At 35.5% G+C, this 27,961-nt stretch overlaps 1 protein-coding gene across 7 annotated transcripts in view; it reads right to left on the reverse strand.

Moving 5' to 3' along the window:
• LOC105321045 (uncharacterized) overlaps window positions 1-27,961 on the reverse strand; it is a 62,869-nt gene that overhangs the window by 5,439 nt on the left and 29,469 nt on the right. For 2 of the 7 annotated variants that reach the window (XM_066081750.1, XM_066081748.1), the window contains 25 exons: window positions 25,347-25,358; window positions 23,465-24,042; window positions 22,946-23,142; window positions 22,700-22,822; window positions 22,287-22,437; window positions 21,685-21,823; window positions 21,176-21,389; window positions 20,698-20,818; window positions 20,117-20,314; window positions 19,662-19,854; window positions 18,887-18,982; window positions 17,859-17,999; window positions 10,951-11,013; window positions 10,031-10,126; window positions 8,957-9,046; window positions 8,619-8,792; window positions 4,937-5,865; window positions 4,484-4,610; window positions 4,146-4,371; window positions 3,689-3,884; window positions 2,445-2,524; window positions 1,584-1,848; window positions 1,106-1,284; window positions 371-725; window positions 28-156 (listed from right to left, as the gene is read on the reverse strand). In XM_066081750.1, coding sequence (XP_065937822.1) covers window positions 28-156; window positions 371-725; window positions 1,106-1,284; window positions 1,584-1,848; window positions 2,445-2,524; window positions 3,689-3,884; window positions 4,146-4,371; window positions 4,484-4,610; window positions 4,937-5,865; window positions 8,619-8,792; window positions 8,957-9,046; window positions 10,031-10,126; window positions 10,951-11,013; window positions 17,859-17,999; window positions 18,887-18,982; window positions 19,662-19,854; window positions 20,117-20,314; window positions 20,698-20,818; window positions 21,176-21,389; window positions 21,685-21,823; window positions 22,287-22,437; window positions 22,700-22,822; window positions 22,946-23,142; window positions 23,465-24,042; window positions 25,347-25,358 — 5,072 coding nt within the window. Of the gene's footprint in view, window positions 1-27; window positions 157-370; window positions 726-1,105; window positions 1,285-1,583; window positions 1,849-2,444; window positions 2,525-3,688; window positions 3,885-4,145; window positions 4,372-4,483; window positions 4,611-4,936; window positions 5,866-8,618; window positions 8,793-8,956; window positions 9,047-10,030; window positions 10,127-10,950; window positions 11,014-17,858; window positions 18,000-18,886; window positions 18,983-19,661; window positions 19,855-20,116; window positions 20,315-20,697; window positions 20,819-21,175; window positions 21,390-21,684; window positions 21,824-22,286; window positions 22,438-22,699; window positions 22,823-22,945; window positions 23,143-23,464; window positions 24,043-25,346; window positions 25,359-25,920; window positions 27,880-27,961 lie in introns of all 7 variants that reach the window. The other 5 variants (XM_066081752.1, XM_066081747.1, XM_066081749.1 and 2 more) reach the window with 3 other exon arrangements.

Genomic DNA, 27,961 nt, shown 5'->3' on the forward strand with positions numbered 1-27,961 from the left:
TCATAGTAATAATCAATGATTTCTTACATGTATTTCTAAGAAAATGCTGTATGACCCTCGCTTCAGGTTCTTGAATTCTGCTTCTCTCGTGTTGGGGTGAATTGGACCAATAGAGGGTGTCACCTCTTTTTCTGTGTCTCGTTCCACACAAACAGCCTAAAATTTAAATGACAAATACAAAATTAATACTGATAAGGAAATAATCTTAACAATGACACAGGTAATCATTTTTCAAAATATTGTCATGTTTAATTGACTGCAACTCTGGTAAAAAAAACTCACTTGAAGCAAATTGATACACTGAGTTTCAAAATCATTAATTTTCAAAACTTGTGATGGTAATTTGTAAACTGAAAGTAAAAATACTGACCCTGTAATGTTTGACCTTGACCCCTTCTGTGAGGTAGGGATCCTCCCAGGCAATTTTGACACAGGAACTGCTATGGGTAGCAAGTCTTTTCAAGGTGGGGGCCTTGCAGCCTGGCCAAACCACCACCAGGGGATCCGAGACTTTACTGTGGAGTTTATCGAAAGATGTCAGGGCTTGCACTTGGAAGGCATATTCCTGGCACCACTTTCCGTGAGTGAAGGTGAAACTCATCTGCTCTGCGTTCAGTATGGCCTCCACAATGCCGTTGACGTAGACTTTGTAACCCGTCACTAAAGCGTCTCCGTAGGTGTTGGGTTTCTCCCATTGTACAGCAATGTAGCGGAAGTTGCAGGCCCTGGAATATCAAGAATATCATAATTGTTTTATCCCTTGTATAATAGTTAAGACAGAACATTCTTCACTACTATTTGTACGATTAAAACGAAAAGTATGGCCCGTTATGCCAAAAATTGTATGTGAAAGGCTTTGGGAATTTGCTGTATGAAAACTATTAAATTTCTTTAAAAAATGCTGTGATAATAATCTTTAATTTGCTGGTTTATGGGAGTCAAAGGTTTGACTACTTTACCCTAGGATGATTGAGGTTGTGAGAGTTTTAAAACCTGGGGGAAAGAATTAAATGGTACATGAACTCAAATTTTATACAGATATAGAAACTATTAGTCTGCTTATATTGTCCAGTAGACTGTTAGAAACTAGCATTTTACAAAATACCTGACAGAGAGGATGGGGGAGTCTGGAGGGGCGGAGGTCTGTACAGTCAGCTGTTTGGACTTCTCCAGAATCTGTCCATCAGCGTCGATGGCAATCAGTCGCACAAAGTGGGTGGTTCCCGGCAGACAATTGTTGATCACACAGCTGCTGTCCTTCTCCGACAGCTTCACTTCCCTTTGCTGTAAAGAAAAATCATCCAACATTATCCACTGAACAAGATTTGGAAAAAATAACAAAATTTTAAGACAATAAAGTTCAATTAAATTAATTTGTATAAGGCATTTGACATTTAACGTCAGCTTTGGCAACATTTCTCTCGTTCTTTAGTTCTGAGGGCACAAAAGTGAATAATGATACATAAAGATAACTTGAAGGCAGATTTAAAATATTTCTCAGCCTTCCAGATCACAAATGCAAATGTTTTAACAAGACTGTTTTAAAATCAGTATCAATTTTCTCTAATAAAAGCAATACATACTGCAGGCTGAGCTACACTGCTCCACTGAATCTTGTATCCTGCCACCCCCTCTGTCTCAAGGAAGTTGGACCAGTCCAGCTGTATGGAGGTTTCCGTGACAGCAATGACCTTGACCGGGATCATGTCCTGATCCTCCCTCACCATGTCCTCGCCCGACAGGAGGCGGGGGGAGTGGGGGGAGGTGCTGACCAGTAAGGTGTTGGAGAAGGCGGAGTCACTGTAGAATGAATTATCACTCAGGGCCACCAGCTGAACTTTGTAGTTCCTGTGGAGGAAATATTTATTCTTTGTTGTCAAATTTTCTTAATGAAAATCACTGCCTTACACAATACAATACAAATAACCTTATGTCACCTTTGCAAATGGGAATGGAGAGAGATAAATTCATTTATTTAAATGCCCACTCAGAATTTTAAGTATAGACAGTATAGACATACATGTACCTTTGTTATTGTACACATCAATTCTTTTAGATGATCAAATACCATAGAAACTCACCAGGATATAGAACTTAAAAATTAATCAGTCTTGACTATAAGGAATTAAATAAAGGTTTTTTCCCTTATATTTAAACACTTTCTTAATGTAAAGATATAAAAAAAGAAACTTAGCTTATGCTAAAGAACTTAAAGTTTATTGCCTTAATATGACTTTTTTACAAATTTAACATCAGTTTTACCATTCATGTGCATAACACTGTACCTGAAACAATTTACTGAGGATCACCAAATATAAAATAATCCTGTCCTCCTGTATTTATGGGTTGGAAGTTCAAATGAGTCATCTAGTTCCAAATCACCCTACATTAAACTTTCCGTTTATAGAAATAACAGCCATTATAAGATACCCTCGGATACTTACTTGTTTGGGCGACAGGGGATGACGGCCTTACGGTGGGAGTTACTCAGCTCATTCCCAACTTTCTTGTCATTCAGATAAACCTATCCAAAACAAAAGATAAAAAACCCCAACAAATAAAAACAGGTGACAAATATCATTCAATTTTATTCCACAATAAATCCAAGTAAAACCCCAATCCCCAATAAAACAGAAAGTTTGACGGAGATAAGACGCCCTATCTTGACAGTATATCACTTAACAATGCCAAAGGTGGAAAACAAGAGCCGATCAACTAATCAATATTGTCTCAAGATCCTGATAAAGAGGCTTAGTTTGACATGGTAACCATGACAACCTATAGGAATCCATCTTAAAATGGAGTACCACAGTGGTGCCTAGTTGCTACGAGGATTTCTAATGTCAGGACACTTGAACATGAAAATAAAAAAAAAACTCAAGTAAACCTTATCAGCGTCAAAGAATAGAAAGCACTAGACATTATCGGATAGGGAGTAGCTCTGATAATATCAATCTGTTGCCCTGAATTTAAGAGGGAGATTACGTGGGTTTGACAGTACTGCATCAAATTCTTTACTTCTCAAACAAACAGGAATACAAGTATGATGTTTCTCTACATCAAGTAGAAAGTTGTATCAATATTTTCCTGCTCTTCCACTTAAAGAGAGGAATCTATATTTAAAAGTACAATTTATATTTATAGCTAAATGTATTTCAGTTGCAAAATTTGGAAAATTTACATTTGATGCCATGGGTTGACATGAAAATACGGCTCTCAACGTAAGCTAGTCTTTACCAAACAAAGACTTAATAAATCTTAAAGATATCAATGTCTTAATTTCTATATGAAAAGTTTTCAAATTGGAAAATAAATTTTAACCTTTGGTAGAACTTTCAATTAACTATTTAGATCTGATAAAGAGTCTTTTAGTTGAAATTAGTCTTCAAAAATTGGTATTTTATTGATTCATTCAATCCCAGAAAATTTTCATAAGCTAGACTCGGAATGTAAGGTAAACAAAGAGCTTAGCTTATATATAGAAAAGAGCAAATCCATAAACATTTAGTGTTCCTTAAAAGCAGCATTATCTCTTTTCTAATCTCTTCTTTAAATCATCACATATTCATTTGATAAATATGTTACAGTAATCTATAAAGACATAACCATGTCACCAAGTCACTGAAGTACTTAATCTCCTATTTTTAAATATTGCAAAATGAATGTGGATTTAATTCTAGATACTGACCTGGTATCCACGAACTTTGACCCCTCCAAACAATCTCGGCTCTCCCCATTCTATCACAAACTCCTCCGGACTGGCAGATTTCAGGAAGATTTCTGGAGCATCCGGAGGACCCGGAATAACCAGCTGGATTCTCTGGTTTACTTGGTGAAGGGCATCAGTGAAATAATCCGGTTCAACTTGTATGTCGTAGGAGGCTCTGAAAAAGATGAGAATATTTTCAAATACTTATTCAAATACTTATTCAATGATATTTATTTTCTGAAAAAAAAACTATGATGATGATAAAATAAGCCCTTAGAAATTAAATTTGTTGTTCAAAATCAATTAAAGGTACAACCATGCAATATCAGCAGTTAAAATCATAATTAGATAATTATAAAAGTAAGTGTATTTCCCTATTTTGGTGTGTTTTCTGAAGAACAAGCAAGATCAGTAGAAAATACAATACAGTACTTACTTTAACCTGGTGACTGGGATGAGGGATTTCCTGGCATCAGGGGTGACAACTTTTGTCTGGACCTGTCTCTCCTCCGTGTTGGACCAGATGACATTGAACTGTTTGATGTGCGAGATGACATCACTTCTCTCCCCTTGTGTATCCCAGCGTAGTTCTATGTCGCCGAAGGTGCTGTTGTCTCTGTCTTCATCATGCTTGAATGTGCACTCCAAACTCTTGATATAACCTAGAATAACAATACCAAATTTAAAAACAACCCTTTCTTTTTAGAATTCACATTTTACTATTCCTTAAACAAAATAACCATGATGTTGTTTGTAATGGATAGTTCTTTATACCGTCCTGGTCCTTGGGTAAGACGATCTCCAGAGGATCTGATGGAGAGGGGTCAAGGTTGTCCTCATCTTGGAGCAGGGCCGAGTAGTCCACTGCCTGGAGGCTCACATTTCTATACACCCCCTTATACTGAAAAAAAAAAAAATCTTAAAGTTTAGATACATAGATGTACACAATGTACTTTGATCCAATTACTGATATCTCAGTTAAAAAGTTTTATTAAACCAAATGCTATATGAGGTACGTATCATGAATTCCTTCACTGTTTCAATATGTTTTCTGATATAATTTCTGATTTAATCAGTGACATGTAACAGCAGATTTTTCAGTGGTACCACCCACAATTCTACTGTTATGTAATATTTACTACACAGTTCATCTTTGCTTAAATTTGAAATTTGATAAGTATGTAAATTGAGGAATTTTGAATTAAGGAAAGCTTCTTCAGTTTTTACCTTCTTCTTGCGCTCCTTCTTCCCTTGGTCTGTACAGGTCAGGGCCACCAGAACCACCTGGTACTTCTTGCCCGGTTTACACTTGGTCAGCTGACAGCTCTGGGCATTTGGGCCCAGACAGGAGTGCAGTCGGTCGTTGATCTCAAGCTTATACCCCTCCAGGTACCTCCTGAGGTATTTAGGTCGCCCGTCGTTCTCCTTCCCGATGACCGACACCAAGGGAGGTTTCTCCCAGTACAGCTGGGCAGTAGTCTGGGTGTACCCTGTGATATACACCCTGGGGGGCTCAGTGGGGGCCCGGGTTCTGGTGAACAGGGGCTTGGACATGACGTTGGCAGTTCTGCGGTACCTCTGAATATCCTTGTCGTTTTCGGCCGATTCCAGAGAAGTCTTAATACTGACCACTGCTTCCACTACAATCTTGTACTGTGCCCCTGGGGTCAGGTCCTCGATGGTCACGTTGTTGTCCGCAGGGTCCAAATTAATGTGGCTTGCCACGTACCATTCACTCTCTCCTTTCTTGGAGTTCTTCACGTCCGACCATCGCAACACTTGTCCAATCAACTTGTTCGATCCATACACGATGGGCAACAACCAGGTCACGGATAATCCGGATGTCGAGGATTGAAGGATCTTCAGATTAGCCGGAGGCTCCGTACCAGCTGTCTTTGCCATTGTGTAGGTGTTTGGCAGCCATATTGAATCATCGGCTGCAACCATTCGGTCTCGGGGAATGGCCCGCAGTTTCTTGAGCTTGTGTTTCTCAGGGAGTCTGTCAAAATATTCATCGGTGACAGCTGTGACGCGCAGGACATAATCTGTTTTTTCCCTCAGGTTTTCGATGTCGGCCTTGCATTCATCCGGTCTCACTTCCACAGCTACGTGGTGAGGGTCGCTGGTGTTAATAGACTGGGCATCGATACGAATGGCTGCAAAATGAATAGTACCAGTGTCTGAACAATGTACTAAGACAATTAATATAACCGGTCTTAAAAACTTAAAAAGTATGCCTCAGTTAAATATATATGGTCAAACCTCATTATTTCGAACTAAATGGGACTGGTTAAAAACTTTGAGATATCCAAGTATTCGAGGTATCAAGGGTAAAATACTTAAAGTAAGAGTGGTTGGGACAAATCACTTCGACATATACATTGTATTTGAGATATATATGAGGTAAAATATTCTTACACTATGATTCATTGATGTGGATAAAAATGAATATGAAATTTGACAATTCGATTAGCTGTATGGATTACTGATGCTTCACTGTATTAAAAAACTTAAATACAACATATTTCATATCTGATGCCAAACACTGAATCATTAAACTATAAGGCGAACATTTTTTTTTAAATTGGATTACGGATTTTTTATTTAAAAAATTGGGTCGGTAGGTCGAAAAAAAAAAGAAAAAAAAACATGGCAAACTTCAAAGAAATAAAATAAGTCTTATGTTTTGTTTGATTTTTTATTTACTATTCCATGTACACATGCTTAAGTGTGTCGGAATCAAGTGAAGTCGTACCCAACCCGACTCGCACCCAAACCAACTCGTACTCAAATGGTAAGGTCGTACTTAAAACTATGTGGTTCACTCGTACCCAAATATTTGAGTACGACTTCACTAGTCAACTCGTACCCACGGGGGAAAATATATTTATACTAAGAAAATAAAATACAATAGTTTTCATTCATTTGTTATTTGTATTATTTATTTTTTATTTAACTTTAAATCAACTTTGCCTGTTGCTTAATTCATTTGATTACTCAAAAAAATATGCTTTAATTATAAAACAATATCTAAAATAGTGATTTATTTACCGTTTTCTTGCAGGAAACACACCTCTCTCGAACTATGTTGATCTTCCAAAAGTGATGAAAATGTGTGTTTCTTCTTAATATTATGAGCAGCATGTTTATTTTGTGCTGACAAACTCATTGGTTGATCGGTTGAACGGAATCACATAAAGCAATTAATTTTAATTTTAATTGTCTAATTGATGATAGTAAACCTGCTCATAATCATTCTTTGATCCGTCCGCATTCAAGTACAGGACTATAGTATACTAGATTTTTATAACAAATTCTTTTAAATTTGTTATACAATTCGCATATTAATGTTATCGATAATATACAAAACATAACAACATACAAATAAAAGCCATTCATTTTATATTCTTAGTATAAATATATTTTTCCCCGTGGGTACGAGTTGACTAGTGAAGTCGTACTCAAATATTTGGGTACGAGTGAACCACAAAGTTTTGGGTACGACCTTACCATTTGAGTACGAGTTGGTTTGGGTGCGAGTCGGGTTGGGTACGACTTGACTGTAATTCAGTGTGTCTTTGGGCCACTTTTAGGGCATTCCGAACCGCAGGTCTCACACCTCTATTGACACACGATTTACAAATTCAGGCCTCTCACACCTATTTTTGGTACTGGGGCCGGGGCCAATGGATTGGGAAAAATGCAACGTTTTGATAGAAATTGGGAATTTTTTTCCTTGCTTAATGTACAGTCCCCTGAACAAAAACCAGGGTATATTGATAGGATTTTTTAAAAGTTATTTTTTTTTTAAATTATTTTTAAAACTGAGAACATGTGTGTATAATAAGGAGAAGGAAAAAAGTGTATTCACAGTGTGTGATACAAGTTTGTTACTGACTGAAGATGTAAAATTTCCCAAAAGGTTTTTTGTGTTTAGTAGCCTGCTATATGTCAAATGGCATAGAAAATAATAAAAAAAAAATTTTTTAGAATTTAAAAAAAAAAGTAATCTTATTTTTATTAATGTAAAATTTAATCTATATTTGTATTTATACCTTTTACAGATAAATGTTTCCTGATTGTGTTAGCCTATTGACAATATTTATTAAATCAGTCTCTGTACTTCTGTGTATTTGGGGTATTAGTCCAACCCATTGACCCACTTACTACCGTTTTGTAGAGGATCTAGATCTGTTTAGACAAAAAAAATTATAATAATTTTAACATTTACTGCAGAATTATAAACTACTAACAGCTTATCAACTAACTGTAATATCAGAAAAAAAAGTAAATTAATAAACATCGTTTTTAAAATTACACCATCTCTGTCTAAGGAAATTCTGGCTAAGTTACCGATCACAAGAAACAGTTTACAACGCGGTAGTGTTGCACATATTCACAGTGCCTTTATGACTGCTGAATATACAATATATATTTAGAATAAGTATAGTTTTCTTTTAAGTTACGTTATTAATTTTGGGCGATCTCAAATTGGGGAAAACACTCAATTTTGGGGGAAAATATGCCTTTTCACGTTGGGAATGGGGCCGAATATCGCCCCCAATTTAATAAAGAGAATCGAGAGGCTTGAAATTAACTGAGAAAAACTGAAAGTGTAAAAGTTAAGGTAATTTTTTCGTGAATGAAACCAATTTATGTGGTTTTTATTGATATTTTTCACCAGCCATTTTATTTTATTTTTTGTATTTCTTTAAATTTATGTCGGTCAGTAAAAAAAAATTTGGAAAAGTGCATTTTATTTTTTTTCTAAAAGTCAAAAAAATTCGGTCGGCGGATCCGTAATCCAACTAATAAAAAAACGTTCGCCTAAAGCCTTTGAAATATATTCAAAATGATAGGATATGACAAAATAAAAAGCTTAAGAATAATTTTATAAAAAAAAACTTACCTATGATTTCTACACCATGTTCCACAGGGGGATCCCAGACGAGGCGCAGAGCGTTACAGGTGGAGGCGGCGATGGACAGGTTACTGGGTGGGTCAGGGGGTCGGGCAGTCCTCAGGGTCAGGGTGTCTGACTGGGCGGTCAATATGAATTTGTTCGTGGTGTCATTTTCCTCTCCTGAAACAGATGTAGATTTTTTTGTTAGTTGATCAGCAATATGTTGGTCAGGAAAACCCTAATGCCAGTGTATTTTTAGAAAATCACAATGCAATAGACCATATAAACACAGGATCAACATGAATATGGCATTTACCAATAATGCACTTTGAAGGAATACTGACCTTCAACCCTGTAGTTCTCCATACGACGCGCTTCAACGACTATGGTGTAGGTTGTTGCTGGATGAAGACCAGTGATCAGAATGTGATCCTCTGCAAAATCAAAGAGAAAAAAAATTCTACCTCACATCAAAAATATTCAAAAGTTTCTGCCATCACTAAGTAAGCATCTTTCTAAAAACATGGTTCATGCTTTTTTGAAATGGGAATCTGATCTTCACGAAATGCACCAAATTTTTTACAAAGAGGTACTGTTTGTGGTAAATGGAAATTAACTTCCGTAAATCATATCTATACACATCCTTGTCAAATAAATAATGGAGAACTAAGCTAGCCAGGGTTTCACATAGGACCATACACTTCAAAGCTGCTCGTTTTTTCTCTCAATGTTAAACATTTATTTTCACACTTTAGCTCTATTTGCCTTTCAACATAACGACACATATTGATTCATGCATTAAATGGTACAGTTGAGTGCATATATTTACTTCAAACTTTTTGACAAAAAACTTTTGAATTAATATATATCTTTTTTTTTTAAATGCTATATATATAGGAGTAGCATAGTGATGGCCCATCCATTTGTTCAATTCTAAAAGATTTTAAATTGTAGTGACATGTTTACCCTAAAGGCTTTTAACTAGTTCTATGCGAAACACATTATTCAGCATAATCTATGTATTAAACAATATATTAACTATCATGTCTGTTTCTATAATTAAATCATATTAATAACAGAAACCTTTGGTACCAAGCTATCATAATGATTAATCATTTGTATCCTATTTTCCGTCAATTTTTTACCTTGAGTTTCTTGTGTTGAAGTTCTAATTTTAAATGTACTGCATTATTACACCCTTCTACATACCGGTATATGTTTTTACCAATATGTATACTAAATATTCTTACCCTACTGAATTCTTAAACTCCGTCCAGATCTGAACTTTTACCATTTGTAACCCCATGAGTTTCTACATTGTATGCTTACAGCATAATTCTTACCCCTTTTTACCATATATCAGTTCTCAGAAAAGGTAAGTGCATTACTTTCCCCCGTATGCACAAGTGTATTTTTACCTCTTGTCTCCTCGCTCTGGACATCGTTTTTATCACCACACCACCAGGTCACCACATAATGGTCCGGGCGCACAAAGTGACCGTGTACGTTGTCCTCTGAAAAAAAAACCCCAAACACCCACAATTAAAATCCCATTGGCAGATTTTAGCGATACATATGTTGTACCTACAAATATACAAATTACAGTTTAAACAAACTCTACAAATGTGAATTTTTGCAGAAGTTGTTTTTAATGCTTGGATATTTTTTTGTTAAAATTGAAATCAAAATACAAACAAGAAAGTATAATAAGATATCAGTTGATCCTTTCCATCAAATCAGTGCACAGCGTTTATATCAAAAGCACTCTTATGCATTATCTCGGAACACACTGAAGCCCCACGTTATCTATGATTATGAACTGTAACTCAAGATCTGAGCAATCATTAGTATCAGTTATGAATGATCTCAGTCTAGATAATTTTTAGACATCGCAAACATCAACATGGAAACCAATATGTCAAACATTCTAGTACATTGGTATATGGCCTGATGAAAATGTACTCGATAATTATAGATGTTGTATATGAAACAGCTCTTTTCTCCATGGCAACCAGGAAGCCAATTTGTAGCCCCAAAGCATGATTGCATTGTAAATTTTAACCATCAACCCAATTCACAGCAAACTTTGAAATATCATTTATTTTTAGTATAATTATTGATTTCATGATTTGATGATCATGCAATACAACTTTATGCTGAAGGAAGTTTTGCAATGAATTTAGAAAACGATATAACATTATTGATGATAAATGTCAGTTGCAACAGTAAACACATTTAATAGCTCTCATTTTAATAGTATGCCATATATAGCATCAAAGCTCCCATTTTAAGTTTGCCATATTAAACACAAGTTCTCTCTTAATTATTGTAAGTTCACCTGGGACTGGAAACTTCAACTTATCATGTTCGTGGATAGAATGATTCAGCTCAACAGAATAGTCTGAAATTGTTTTAACATGTGGTGTGAAAAAATTAAACAGTAAATTTTGTGATATTAAAAAAAAAATAAAACGTTTTCTGAAAAAATAATTTCTTTTATCTATGAAATCGAGATATTAATCATCTCATACGTCAATGATATTCACCAGAGTTCCTTAGTACATGTATTGGAACAATCATTTCTTAACAGTTGATACATGTTTTTTTCTAGATATCCTTTTCAATGATGGAATTGCTCATTTTGACTTGGATGATTAACTTAGTGCAGAATAACATTTTTAATAAAACTTCGAAATAAATTGGATATTGTTAAATTGAAATTTTGAAATAACAATTCTGAAATACAAAAAAATCTAATCTACCACCACCTTCATATTACACAATAACCAAACCTCATTAAACGTAATCTGTATTCACATAAAAAAAAAAAAAACCAACTCATCAAGCAGAAAAAAAATCCCCCATGGGACATTTTATACCAATTGCAATTAAGGTTAATAAATGGAAAGCACTTACTGAAATCGGTAGCAACTTCAAGTACAATTGACAGAAAGCCTCCGACACCATCGTGGTGTATTTGCTCAGAGTAAATGTTTAAATACAATATTTTTCTTTGGCTTTAAGGTGACAGACTCTTGAATAATTTTGCAATGAAGTCTTGTAGATTCGGGGAGAGTTTGCGAGAATGATTTGTTTGAATCTTGCAATAGTTTGGGAAGCAGACAAATTGTATTAACTATGATGTGTATTGATGTATTATGGACCAAATTTCCATGGGTAAAATTGCCAACACAAGAAAAAAATCCATTGTGATATAGCATCAGAAGATTAATTGTTGAACAAATACCGGTACTAAAAATGTAACATTGGTACATGATATTTCTATTCACCTTACTTGATTACCAGTGCAAAGAGCATAAGGTCATGTAAATATAGCAAAGAAGAAATTATGAAATGTAAAAATTATATCATTTTAAACATTTTGATGTACAGAATTTCAATAGTTTGACTTCAAAGGGCCCCCAAGACCAATAAATGGCTTAAAAATTGTCTGTTGCAGCACTATATAATTATCAAATGAATATTGACCTAGTCAACAAACTTCACACCTTTTTTTTTTTTAAAAAACTGATATAAAAATTTATGCTAAGCAATTCAAAGGATTAAAAGTCTGAAGCAAATAAATAACGTAAAAAGACATTACTTTCAAATTGATAATATCAAAGAGGTGAAATAAATCAGCAAAATGATTATTTATATAAAGCTTGCAACTGGTCTTCTATTACAGCTCCTTGCATTCATTTACAATGGCACTGGTATTTAAAGTCAGCATATTAATTTTTTCAGAATTTTGAGAAATATACAAAAGTCAAAAGTAGAATTGTTCTAATTGCAAAAATTATCACTGGGAAAGTCAGATTGATTATTCCGAATTTAGAAATACATCAAAATTAATATGTTGAGATCTTCACAAAGAAGTGGGATTTTTTTTTCTCAATACGCAAGTAATCTTAATCATATGTTTTACCAACTAAATATGTGTCAGAGAAATAAAATGTTGACATCAACTAATTCAAATCAAATTGATTTGAAATGAAGCAGATAATTCTAGTATAACTTAATGCAATTTTTTTTAAAAATAAAGATGTCTAATATTTTTGTTTTCATTAATTAAAAAAACCCTCTGTCAAATGACAACTATGCAATCTGCTATTCGACGCAATGTAAGGGTTTATAAAATCTGTGAACATTGATTCAATTCAGAATTTTATTGTGTTTGCTCTGTCCATCTGAGTTTCTCCTTTGTAAACTTGTTCACATTTAAAATGTGCAACCAGACCCCAGCAATGCAAACAAAGACGTATATAAATCCACTATAGCCAACATATATCACTTTTCTCCAATTGTTCTACAAGACTTCGTTGGTATTGACGAAAAAGTGATATACCATATAATAGTCAATATTGGTTTGAACCAAATCTCATTTTTACATATTCACTTGACAGTGTACTTTGTACGCTAGTAAGGAAATTTATAGATCAAATACACCAACCACTTGACGGTATTTTCAAAACACTAGGGGTCAGTCAACTAGAATTCATGTTCTGTACTCAATATTTGAACAAACCAGTAGCCATTGCAAACATACAGTGTAAATTATCACTGCAAACACAGTCCATATCATTTCATAAAGTGATAAGTGAAATATTTGTTTGTTACCAGGACTTACATATTCACAAATAAAATCTACAGTTTCATGTTTGTTTTCTGTGTTTTCTATCCATTCCATTTTTATATACATGCATACTTCCCTCTGAGATCTTGAATATTAAATGAATATATTTACATTCTACTGTGTTTTTCCATTAAATTCTGTGATCTTCAAATGCCTCTAAATGCAACAAGAAGTCAAAGGTCAAATTGACAAGTTTTATTATGACGTCACAAACTTTGAACGCTGTAAACTGCAACGTCACAAGTGAAAATCAAAGTTCACGCTTGTGGCTGTTACTGTGGCTCTTCCATTTATATTAACTTACCCTTAGGATAAGATAGGAACTTTAAGGTATGAATCATATTTGCAGACAAGGCAAGAAGTTAAAAAATGTAAATACATTGTATAAGCATTAAATCATGATTTTTTGAAGTATACACTCTCAAACTGCAGCGGTGTGTGCATACAAATTTTCATAACGCGCTAACTAAGGCGAACATTTTTTTTTAAATTGGATTACGGATTTTTTATTTAAAAAATTGGGTCGGTAGGTCGAAAAAAAAAAGAAAAAAAAACATGGCAAACTTCAAAGAAATAAAATAAGTCTTATGTTTTGTTTGATTTTTTATTTACTATTCCATGTACACATGCTTAAGTGTGTCTTTGGGCCACTTTTAGGGCATTCCGAACCGCAGGTCTCACACCTCTATTGACACACGATTTACAAATTCAGGCCTCTCACACCTATTTTTGGTACTGGGGCCGGGGCCAATGGATTGGGAAAAATGCAACGTTTTGATAGAAATTGGGAATTTTTTTCCTTGCTTAATGTACAGTCCCCTGAACAAAAACCAGGGTATATTGATAGGATTTTTTAAAAGTTATTTTTTTTTTAAATTATTTTTAAAACTGAGAACATGTGTGTATAATAAGGAGAAGGAAAAAAGTGTATTCACAGTGTGTGATACAAGTTTGTTACTGACTGAAGATGTAAAATTTCCCAAAAGGTTTTTTGTGTTTAGTAGCCTGCTATATGTCAAATGGCATAGAAAATAATAAAAAAAAAATTTTTTAGAATTTAAAAAAAAAAGTAATCTTATTTTTATTAATGTAAAATTTAATCTATATTTGTATTTATACCTTTTACAGATAAATGTTTCCTGATTGTGTTAGCCTATTGACAATATTTATTAAATCAGTCTCTGTACTTCTGTGTATTTGGGGTATTAGTCCAACCCATTGACCCACTTACTACCGTTTTGTAGAGGATCTAGATCTGTTTAGACAAAAAAAATTATAATAATTTTAACATTTACTGCAGAATTATAAACTACTAACAGCTTATCAACTAACTGTAATATCAGAAAAAAAAGTAAATTAATAAACATCGTTTTTAAAATTACACCATCTCTGTCTAAGGAAATTCTGGCTAAGTTACCGATCACAAGAAACAGTTTACAACGCGGTAGTGTTGCACATATTCACAGTGCCTTTATGACTGCTGAATATACAATATATATTTAGAATAAGTATAGTTTTCTTTTAAGTTACGTTATTAATTTTGGGCGATCTCAAATTGGGGAAAACACTCAATTTTGGGGGAAAATATGCCTTTTCACGTTGGGAATGGGGCCGAATATCGCCCCCAATTTAATAAAGAGAATCGAGAGGCTTGAAATTAACTGAGAAAAACTGAAAGTGTAAAAGTTAAGGTAATTTTTTCGTGAATGAAACCAATTTATGTGGTTTTTATTGATATTTTTCACCAGCCATTTTATTTTATTTTTTGTATTTCTTTAAATTTATGTCGGTCAGTAAAAAAAAATTTGGAAAAGTGCATTTTATTTTTTTTCTAAAAGTCAAAAAAATTCGGTCGGCGGATCCGTAATCCAACTAATAAAAAAACGTTCGCCTAAATAATTAAATTTTGGTGAATCTATATTGCATATTAACCAGGTATCTACAGTACTTTTGATTATCTACATTCAATAGAGTCGGTTTTCAATCTAAAATAAAAAATCATGTAAATCCCCTCATTATGACCCTTGATTCTCATGAGATTTTTTAAAATGGCCATTTTCAAATCAGAAAATAAGAGACAGCAAATTTACCTCATACATTTGAAACACTAAGTGCAATATTCCATAGCTTCAAGAGCAAATATATCCTCACACTTTGAGAGCCATTGTGTATCTAATGTCATTTTAAAACACGGCAAATCGGCTGCATTTAAATGTCATTCCGTGTAGTTGATCACACATTAAACTTTCTTTTGAAATGTGTAAAAGTGAAAATCAATTCTCCCTCTTGGTATTGAACTCGGGGAAGATCAAGTGGTCAGAGGAACCCACTTAGATTGATCTCTTCCTCTTTTTCTCTTCATGGCAGTTACTTTTTTTATCCATGAGATCCTGAATCTCAGAGCAAAATAAGCCTTATATCACATCAGTCTGATGAACTTGCTGCTAAATAATCCTAGAGTATTTTTTCGTTCACTCTTGCAAAACAACAAAAAAAGGCAGACTGATCCGAGATCTGATGACAAAGAGTTTGAAAGATCTAGAAGTTGTCTTGTCTCGCAGCTTGAAGCATTTAATTCAAAACAAAGGCAGTCAAACTCGGAGGAAGAAATGGTCTATTATGTGTATAATCCTGGTTGGTTTTAAACAGAAGAAAATTAATGTACAATTTTGAAGTATTGACCACCATATAATGCTGGATGAATAAGTTTTATTAGTTCATGCAGGCGTATTGGAAAAACTAATTGATCAAAGAATAATCTTAATGTCTCAGCCACGATGGTTGCTTAAACGTTTGTATGGCATTTCTATTGATTTCCATATTATGTTTATATATAGATATTTACAACTTGACAGGTAGTTTCAAAAAGCAGCAGACTTTGAAATACATTTGAATTGATTGAAATAACACAGGTAACAAAGCAAAGCTATTTTGAAATTATTATTGGTAAACAGTTGTAAATAATGGTTCACAATTAGCTACCAAGGAGATTTAAGTAGTTATGTTTGGTTTTTTAAATATTCTTTGTTTAAACTTTTTTTTAAATTTTGAATGGAAAAATTAGAGAGAAAAAATCAAAACTTAAAAATACCTTAAAGTGTTCAAAAGATAAAGTTCAACATTTAATTCAATAATTAAACTAAGTCTAACCTAACATTAATTTTAACTCTTTAACATCGAAAGATCACAAAATCATAGGACAGATAAAAACATGCATGTTAAATTAAATTTCTTATATTTCAAATTGTTTCATTGTATGACAACAGTATCACCTTTTTAAAGTCATAAAAATCCATCAAAATCTGTTATCTTCTCCTACATAGTGTACAAAGAATTCACTCCCGACTTTGGCTATTATATATTAGTATCCATTCTGGTAACCTATATTGTTATCTAAGATTTAATGACTTGGCATAACCAACGACCATCTCTCTAAATATTTCTGAATTCCTACGACCTGACAACTGACGGGCGACCATACAATAAAAAAAAAATCCCGATATTATCAAGGATCAGATAAACTCAGTGTATTTTTAAGAATCATCTCTAGATCATCTTGCCATTAACTCAAGAGCCTATCCAACCATGATTTTTAAAGGGCATGCATTTTGCAGTGCGTTGAGAGGACCCTCATGCGAGTCTTTTATTCAAACCCTGCGTACACGCTTCTATCAGATCTGGTGGCGTGCTTTGGTTTCAGACTCATAGAATCGCCTGATCCAACATGCTGTTATTTCTAACCTTCATCACCTTGTTAAACCCGATCTTTTTTCACGACTGTTAGAATACTGTCACACTTTGACGGCACCTAGCTGGTTTTTTGTTTCCGTCTCCAACTTGATTATCGCATTTATTTACTAACATGGCTCGAAGGACAATACTGACGGAATTAAACCCTAGCACCGAATTATCCTCTGTAAATATAACCTTCGATCAAAAACAGCATGTACTGCCATGGATTATTAGCTTTGGGGGTTTATATATTTGTGCTTTGACAATAAGCTAGCGCATCTCTTCTATTGATTGAATTAATGGATATTAAAAATTTATAGCATAATCATATCCAGCTTTGATTTCTTAATGTCACCTAACTATTCTGCAGCTGCATGATGTTATTGCGCTGATTTGGTTTTTAGTTCTTCAAATTTCAACAAAAAATAATAAATAAATGCAGCATGTTTTGTATCGATCATGTTCTTGCCCCTATAAAATTATCACTGACAGTATCTTCCCAATTCTACGGTAATCATTAAACATATTCAATGGCATATCTAAATCTCAAACATATGAGCTGCTAAATGTGTTCAAAGTTTATATATTCTAATTAAAAGAGGACCATGACCTTGCAGTACGTCCAGATTTAAACAAACCAGACTGTGACCTTCGGTACCTCTCAAAGTTCAAGGATATTTAGGTCAAGATTGCAAATGACATAGACATGTACAATTACAATCAATTAACGGTACATAAAGTTGAATTTTACACTTTAAGTTCCTACCACATGGCTTTTGACCTGAAAAGTCTAAGCTAAGAACCAAAGCAAAACATACCGGTACACCATTGACTACCTCTCCCCCATCCCCTGTCCTCTCCCTAAATCAAAAGTTTACCTTTTTTCCAGACGACGAGTGCGGAGTGTCCTGTGACCTGCTCTAGCCACACATCGTCGGGTGCCTTCACCAGCCCCGTGTAGTGGACAGTTAGTTTGGGTCCCGGGCGACAACCAGCGTATTTCTCTCCCAACAGCAAATCTGTAGTGAATAATAATGTAATATGAAAAATGTAATTAATATTCTTAAACTTTGTCAATTAAAAAATTGCATTTAATCTGCAGATCATGAAGGGCCAGTCTGCATAAGTCCCGTTCATGGTACACCAAACAATAAAACACAAATAAAGGCATTTCAAAATTAAAGAAAAATTATTTACTGCATTTTGGACAAAAAAGCAGAGTAGAATTAATTATACTTTCTTCTAGCTTGCTACAATGAGATTATAGAAATGAAGGTGAAATGAAAAAGCAAAGAGTTAAGCATTAATTATTCAGCTTCAAATATCCTTATTTATACATGTAGCGCAATATGAAAATCTAATTACTGATCAATCATTTGTTGATCCTTTCAATAAGTCATACTGTTTAAATATATGTAGATACACACTAAAAAATGTTATGAATTGAAACATTTTTGCAGGATGAACAAACTACGGTAGCTGCCATTTGTGAGAATTTGCAGTTTGATGCAAATTTGCATATCTGACAAACATATGAACTTGTGATACTATAACTTAAAATACATTTTACTACATATAACATACTTGTATATCAAACCCTCTTCTGGGGAAAAAATGAAAAAGGGGTTAATTTAAAAAAATTTGTTTTAAAATTTGAAGAATTGAGTTAATCCCCTTTTAATAATTTGGTAATGGAATAAAATGTGGCAGCCTTTGAAACTAAACTTGAATTTGGGGGGGGGGGGGGGAAACTAAATACCATCTTTTTTATATGATTGCCCCCCTTTTATTTACAGTAAGAAATTCATGAAATAAATAACGCATGATAATCACTAGCACTATAGCTGTACTACTAGAGTAGCTGATACTGGGGTAGCATGCAGTTAGTTAATGTCCAGTTAGTTACCCTCCAGTTTGTTAGTTGACTCAGTTTTTGTCCAGCCCTTGGTTTTGACCCCCTTGGTTAGGGTGAACACTTTTTGGTCGGTACCAGTGAGTCGTGCTATGTGCAAATCAACATGAAACTAGTGATGAACAAAGTAGAAAACCAGGTGTGATTCTAAAGAAGGCACAATGTTCAACCACAGGCACTTGACATTAAAAATATTGATCTGAATATAAGTAATGATAATTACTCTAAGCGCATTATATTCAACATATACGATATATACTAGGTAGATATTGATTTTTCAACAAGATAGTGGTGATTAGATTTAGTGAATTTCGGAAGACCCTTAAGTTTTTACTTACATACATAGCTAGTGCACAACATTTAATTTACAGGTACTTTATTTAAATAATGAAAAAAGGTTAATGCCAAAAATCACTCAATAGAATGGATAGTCAAATGTTATTTACTTTCAGTATAATACACTGTAGTACATGCATTGGAAGTTATCTATGAAAAAAAATGTTTTCACATCAAGAGCCTGTGTGATTAATCATAGGTTTTGAGATATTAATGAGAAGTTATTAAATTGTGTTAATAGAAACACTCATTATGCCAGCTCCAAAGTCAAAAGAATAATTAAACCACCAATTGAAAATGAATCTGTGCAGTTACAAAATAAAATCTCGTCAAATAAAGAAATGTATACATTTCATGCTCTTCCATACCCTATTTGTAAAAATAAAAAATAAAACTGGAGGAGCACTGATTTCCACTGCTATCCTTACAATACCTTGTTGCCGTGGTGAGTCGTCTTTTTCAATCTCCAGAAGAGCTCGCTCCAGTTTTCCGACTGGGTGATTGGTCAAAGCCACAAGTTGAAGGACGACTTTGTCACCCAGGGAAATCCCGGTGATGTCCACTGCATTCACCTCCGGCCCCATCACATGTCCATAAAGTTTGCCGTTCTTCAGCAGACGGTAACCCTGTCAAAGAGCATGGGAGCTTTACGTAACAACAAGTACTTACGAGAAAGCTCAAGTTTACATGTAGTAAGTCATTGGAAAAGGTTATTTAAAATGATGAACTCTCCTTTAGTAGGAAAGTTCTGACCTAGAGTTTTTTATCTTTAAAATATTAAAAATACTGTAAGAAGTTAAAAGTCTAACCTGAACTAAAAAACCTTGATCAAAGGGAAGTAATCAAGTTATAAAAACTGAGTAAGTTTTTTTTTTATCAGTAACTTACAGAAATCTCGGCCTCCCCGTACTGTTGAGGGGCCAGCCATGTGACCCTGATGCCCTGTGGGGTCATGCTCTCCAGCCTGAGCTCCGGGGACTTGGGGGCGGCGGGGGCCTGGACAGGAATGGTGTTGGAGAAGGAGCTCTCACTCAGACAGAAGATGTGTAGCTGGTCGGGGTCTACCTGTTTCTGGCCTGTCATACTCTGTCAAATTCAAGGCAAGAATGTTTATACCACATTAAACTCAATTGCATTTTATTTCTTTTCATTTTCATTCATACTAGGGGGGGGGGGCACTGGAATAATTGAAAGAACTTTAATTGCATGTCTGATCAAAATCTTATTGAATTTAGAGAATGTAAGTTTTGAACTATTTGGTAATAACCATGTGTTACAGATTTTCATTATTATAGAATGAAATAAATCTTCATCATAATTCATTATTCCAACAAACAATTGTGTTAACTTAAAGAAGCACCTATATTGGCTCATTCAAAGTCACAAATTGTTTGGGTCTCTGAAGTCCAATTTAAGAATGACAGGTACTAATAATGAAATTGAAATGTTGTACAATTATCTATTCATACCTTGACCTTGACATCATAGCTCTCCTCGGGGTTGAGGCCAGTGATCACATATTGGTATCCTTGACGATCCATCTTGGTAGAGGCATCAATTTTTCCAAAGAATTTATCATTCAAATAGATTCTACAACATAAAACATCTTTTTTTTTCAAAATCTTCTTTCCAAAACGGGTTTTAAAATTACCATCAATCTTGTAACAATCTAACATTAAATACTCAACTGAATGTCGATCCTGAACATATACTAACTTAATTATTCGTTGGGTACATGTACACATGTACTCTAAATTTTAAAATTTTAGATCATTAGAAAAACATTCATATCAATTGTAGTTATATACTCTTTAAACTATTGGAGTGTAGAGTTTGGGAGATAATTATAAAAATAAAAGCCCCATTTTTTAGTATTATTTTGAAATTTTATTATCATATAGATAACTATTCATAATGTTAGTAGTCTCGAATTACACAGTCACTGACCTGTAGCTAGTGATTCCCTCCTGAGCTACGGCCCTCCTGAACCCACCAGGTTTATCCCAGGCAATCAGCACACTGCCGTGTTTGTGGAGGGGTTGCTGGCTGATGTGTGGGGGAGGTGGTCTCTTGGGACAGGTAATGTGTACCTGTCGCGACGGTTCACTTTCTATGTTACTCTGCTTCAGGACAGCTACGACGGACACCCCAATTGTCTTTCCTACAAAAACAAATATTGTCTTACATTTATTATTAAGTTTTCAACACCTCTATTTGCATTAAATATTCTTTAATTGAAAATGAAGAAAAAATGTTTGATGAAAATCTATAAATAATCATTGTTAATCATTATCTTGCCAACAATAAGATGTAACTAACATTTTAATACTACCCCGGGTAATCATTACAGTTAAAAATTTTTACAATGAAATGCCAGTAAAACTAGAACTCTAACTTCCTTAATGTTTGACAATTCATAACCACCCGATATAAATTTAAAGGGAGAGAACTCCTACCTGGCACCAAGTCGTTGATGACCATCTGTCTGGTGTCCCTCCTCTGAAGCCCGCGGAGAACTTTGTTGTCCACGAAGATTTTGTAACCCAGCAACTCCAGCCCACTCTGTAGGCGGGGTGGGTCCCACTGAACTGTAGCCTGAAGATTGCAACAAATCTCATTAAAGATATCACAATGAAACAAATTTCGGTGAAAGGTTGTCAGAGAAGTGAATTCAATATCTCTATTTCTATTATTTGTGAAGTTGTGTGCCAAAAATTTTGTAGGCTTATAAAAGTCACTTTTTCAAAATAAATCAACTTGTTCCTATCAATTGTGAAGTTGTGTGCAAAAAATTGTGTAGGCTTATAAAAGTCACTTTATCAAAATATATCAACCTGTTACTATCTGGGAAGAGTAGTGAAGGGTGAGGGCTATTTTTAAGATTTATAACGATCACTGTACATGTATGTGCACAGTAGCTCTATTTAAAGTCTGCTCAGAATGTATGAGGGTGGGCAGAAAATACATTATGGAAACTAATATACGATAGCCGATAGACTCTGAAAAACAATGAATTAAGTTTTCTGTGTATATATAAGGTAGCTATATCATATATTACCTGGTAGAGTCCCACATTGAGCACCCTGACAAAGGGAGGGAGAGGCGGTCCAATGGTGGTGTAATAGATGACCGGGGAGGTCGCCTGGACCTCAATCGGCTTCTGGTCTTCTTCATCGTCACGGAATCCGTAATTTGCAACCACAAACACCCTAAAAAAAAGAATCTCTGGTAATTTATTTTCGTTCTACATCAAAATACTCTCTAAATTCACCTGAACTCAAATAAAATGTCATTACAATGGCCACTTGAAATCAGAGCAATTTTCCAACCTGCCATGCTTAGCAACTAATGCTTTGATGCAAACATTGCTATTTGATTGCTGAAATCATATATCATGTTTTGTTGGAGATATACAACTGTTTTGGAAAGTAAGGTAAAGTCCAAAGTAATGGATTACAGTTAAGAACATACCTGTAAGTGTTGTCTGGGTAGAGACCTTGGATGTTGATTTTGTGTTTGTTGCCATCCATCGTCCAACAGTGTTGGGTTCCTCTGATGCCATGACCTCTGTTATCCACAAGGTTACACTCAAAACTAGAAAAAAAATAAATGCTCGTAACTTATAGTCTGTTATAAAACATACAATATAGAAGACGAGAGAGAGAGAGAGAGAGAGAGGGAGAGAGGGAGAGAGAGAGGGGGTAGGGGGAGAGGTACCTAATGTGGCTGTTGATATCTGCAGCACTAAAGTCTCGTCCCACTATATTCACAATGTACTGTTGAACTTCGTACTCAGACTCCTCTCGATTGTCAATGTACCACTCCACAATCAGTCCTCTCTTACCCATGCTGGACACTTTGATGGTGGGGGCTGGCACTCCCACCTGGGCATCATTAGCAGGATTGTATACGGGCTGAAAAAGGGAGTTCTCACGGTGAAAACAACATTTTGCTTTCATGATCAATGTACATATGTACTACATATAAAAATATTTTATCTTGGCAGAAAAATCCCTATAGCTTAAAATGATCATGTTCATACTCTAGAACAAAAACTTCCCTATGCTGGAAAATTATGAATCTTTTTTGTTGTTGTAAATTTTAAACCAATGACCATTGTTCTTTGCAATATTTCATGTAGGAGATAATTTTTTCTGATTAACGCTGTTCATGTTCATATCCTTATCAAAAACTAGTCAAAACATTAAAATTAGGAAAATAAAAAACTACATTTACCTCCCCTTCCTGCACTAGGCGGCGCCTGTGTCCCTTATCCTGAGATACCACAACGCTCTTCATCATTCTGTCCTCGTTCAAATCAACGGAGGCTGTCTCCTCCACCTCAATAATAGCTCGTCTCACTGATCTCGGGCTCATGTCAGATCTAGCACTGTAGGTATCTCGGTAACGTCTCGCAGAAGGAGGTCTCGGAGCATAATCCGACTGACTCGCAGAGTCAGATTTATATCCCCTTACGATGTGACCACTCTTTGGTCGGCTTTGTTGCATCGATTCAGTGGTGACTTTTTGTGCATACTTTGCATCTTTCATGCTGACAACTACCACACTTCCTTCATTTGACAATCTAGTTCCTTGCGAGTCTGTCTCGCTCTCTGTCTCGCTATCAGTTTCTGACGATCCTGTCTCAGACTCGGTCTCACTTTCTGATTCCGATCTTTGGGCTCGTCGAGATTGTGCTCGCTCTTCCGAGAAATCCCCAGAACCATAACTGTCCCTCAGTGTTTTCACTTTGGACTTCCCTCTCGGGGTTTGTGTTCCTTTCTCGTAGTTGTCATCGGTCATCATGCTCTGATCTGAAGGGGAAAAAAAAGCAAATTAACTTAATTTCAGAAATTACACACTCCTTCCAAATAAAAGCATTTTTAACAGATTCTGGCCTGATATTTGTTACTGAAGCTACTGTTTCTTGACGTATAAGTGCTACTGACGCTACTTTCAGATTTATCTACTGTAATAAGTTAAAAATTACATGTACTTTGAAAGTTTAGAGTAGTTGAGGGCACATGTACCTTAAGTGGAATAAAACTGTGAGGTGAACATATTAAAAAAAAATAAAGGAAACATGCTTGCTCAAGTGTCAGAAAACTGTATGCGCATTTTAGGGATGTGACATGTGAGTTTCAAGGATACTGTAACATATGAATAATATTGGTCCAATACAAAAGCAGCAATATAGGTTTTATGAATATCAGGAAAAGAAACTTGGCAAGATACTTGGTTAATGTTTCATCATACAGGAATAGGGGAAGTGTACAGTATTACATGTAAGGTTGTTTATATATCCTTTGTAGTAAAGATAAACTTTAATTTCTCAAAATCCTTTCATTGTCATTAAGATCTCAGTAATCTTTAATGATACATGGATATATTTCAGCCTATTGTTAATTAAGGTGGTATGGGACACTTCCATGTTGTGACGTATTGTTTATCTAAATAAACAATAAAATAAAGTTTATTTATATAAGTAGTTTCTTTCCAAAAATGGTCACCTAACTCCGTAGCGCAGTGGGTTAGAGGGTTTACTACGAACCTGTAAGTCATGAGTTCGAATCTCGCTGGGGGTTTTACAATTTTTACCTTTTCAAATATTTTTGAAAGCTATTTTTTGGTTAAACATTGTAAAATTTGAAAATTCTAAACCGGTTAAAGTATTTCAATTATAATGTACTTTAATCCATATTAATATTGACAGATGTCCCATACCACCTTAAATGGCTGGAAGAGAATTACACAAATTTTATAAATATGAGTTAGGATAATGTCTAGGTTGCTTTAAAATGGAAAGCCTTTGATGTATTGTGGGAGGTAGGGGAAGAGGAAAAATATAATTATAGGAGGTTAAAGATTTAATATTTCTGCATTTTTTGTGTATACATGTGTATGCATGACAGACTGATTTAATACACATTACACCTAAGCATGATTTTTCAGTAACATGTATAATTTTATCATTATGACAAATCAATATTGGGAACTATATTAAATATACCTTACACCATGTTAAACAAATGTGAAATTCTATGGACACTGTTAGTATTCTGACTGGTTTACTCTCAAATCAAAAACTCAAACTAGGCAGTTTTACCATATAACTTACCATCAGAGGTTTCTGAAATTAAATTCAAATTCTGTCATTTTTATGTCTGATGTTTATCAATGAAGAATATGAACTGAAGACTTAGAACTTATGAAGAAGAGATTATGTATGAAAAGAAATTTCAGTGGCTGTGATATGGCATATAAGGTACATGTACTAATTAGAATTTTCAGTCAAGTAAAACTTAATGTGATTTTGGTCAGAATGAAAAGAAAGTAAAATGAAAATGACCCAACAAGCTATAACAAAATAATGGATATAACGTGAGAAGAAACACTGTCATCAAGACTGATAACAGGGTACCGATGCACATCTCTGAATGCTCATTCCAACAAAAGAAAGCTATTCATATTCAATGAATTAAAATAAAAGGGCATAATTCATTCAAAGGGTCATAATGTGCCAACGTTGAAAATAAACTTCTGATTGTGAATGACAGTGTTCTCATATTCCATGCAAACTTGCTCAGGTCTGAGTGATTCAACTGAAAAAAAGAAATCTAGAAACAAAAACTGAACTGATATTCTCAAAAGGTGAAATCTCCATCCATGCTGGCATGATCCTTATTGTCTACCTTCGTGGTCTATCTGGATAGCATCCTGCAGGAGCTGTCCGTGGAACATCTTCCCATAGGTGGCCAAAGTCCGGAGAGCCGGGGGAAGTTCTGGGGGGTACTCCACATCCTGGTCCAGCATGTCGTACAGGGCGGAGCGTCTCATCGACTTCTTCTTCCCCCTCTTCTTCTTTGATTTTCTTTGCTCTTCGTTGTATTCCTTCAGTGTTAATGGAGGAGGCCTTGCACCCGGACCACCATATATGCCAAAATCTGTGTCGAAACCTCTGGATTTGATCTTCTGCCTCTGCCTCTCCTCTGGGCTTCTGTCTCTGTGACTCCTGAGGTTTTCCTCCTTGTATCGCAGTTGATTCCTACCAGGGCTGGATGCATCATAGAAACGACGAGGACTTTGAGGTAGGTTGGGCTCCTCTTGATTTGGATGCCCTCTTTTTCTGTTCCGTCTGTTTTCCTGTCCATGATACGGAGGACTTTCATAATCATCTGAATACATGATGTCCTCGTATTCCTCATCATAGTCTGATTCACTCTCATAGAAACCATGGTCTCTGGAATGTTTCTCATCATGCGAGTTTCTTTCAAATCCGCTGTCATAGTCCCTGGCACTTCTTAGTGGGTCTGGCCTATTTCTGCTCCGAAACTCAAACCAATCATCATACGGACCCATTTCTCTTCGTCTCTCCTGGGAATGGGAATGTGACCTTGACCTAGTTCCTCTTCTGTAAGGGGAGTGCCTCCCTCCTTCCTGATTGTAAAACTCAAATCTAGGGCTCCTTCTCCCAGCAGCTCTCTCTGGGCTTTGCCCTTCGTATGACCTTCCATACGCATCCAGCCTTGCTTGTCTATCGACATCCAGGTACTGTCCATATCTTGCTCTTGCACTTCTAGAACTTCTTGGTGGTTCACCAGGATGATGTTCATACCCCTGTGTGAACCTTCCTCCCATATGTTCTGGATACAAATCTGGGTCAAACTGTTGTCGCATGAAATTCAGCTGTCTCTCTCGTAAAATGTCAGCTTCCTGCTGATTGATATAAAATTCCGAAGGTAGATTTTCAGGCTCTTGTGAAGCAGGCATCGAGGCAGGGGCTTGCAATTGGTACATTTTTTCTTCTTTCTGTTTTTCAAAGGGCTTAGTTACATTAATCCAGGTTCTGAATCTCGCCCAGTCAAAATTGAATCTTTTCTTAATCCTCCCTGGTGCTATGGCTGTCATGACAATCTTCTGCTGAGTGAGGAAATCCTTCACCGCTGAGGCTACCATTTTGAAACTTAATGGATACTTGTACTTCTGAACCTCAAGATTAACAGGTTTGGGGCGGAGTGTCGCAATATTACCCACAGATCTCATAGAATAATGATTAGCCCTTTGGGGTTTCTCCATATCGATAATCTGTTGTCCATGGGCAGCAGTAACATTGAGTTGTGGGGGAGCCTGAATGACCTGTGTCTGGGGCCCTGATGAGTAAACAGAGTGCATTACTGTTTGGGCCGTCTCTGGGCGCTGCATATTCAAAGAAAGCCTCCTTTGTACCATTGGATTTATATCCGAGTACTGCCCTGCCATGTTAGAACTCGCAGGGTGTTGAAAAAAACTTTTCTGGGATGAACGTCTGCTAATATCTCTCGAGCCTGGCTCGCCCCCGTAATACTCACTGTTGGCTCGACTGTTGGCCCGTGAGTTGAGATGCTCGTTGACGATCTCAACACTTCTCTGTCGTTGGCGCTCAGCGATTCTATCAGCTAAGGACTGAGCATGAGATTGTGGCCTTATTTGAGACTGAGATTCCTGGGCTGGTGTAGTGTATCCATCTGGAAACAGGGCGTCTGGGAGAGGGGTGGGTAGGTTACGATAAGTATCGGCAGACATAGGATGAGATGCATTGTGGGACACACTTGAGGACATTAAATCAGGTGTTTTAGACTGTAGATTTGACCTCTTTTTCAGTGGTTGCACACCTGTTAGTATTTCATTTTTATGATTTATGAATGGCATGAAATGCTAGCACTTATTCACAGTTTTCTAATGTATAAAGGTTAT

Source organism: Magallana gigas, chromosome 4 (assembly GCF_963853765.1).
Source record: "Magallana gigas chromosome 4, xbMagGiga1.1, whole genome shotgun sequence".
Taxonomy (NCBI): Eukaryota; Metazoa; Mollusca; class Bivalvia; order Ostreida; family Ostreidae; genus Magallana; species Magallana gigas.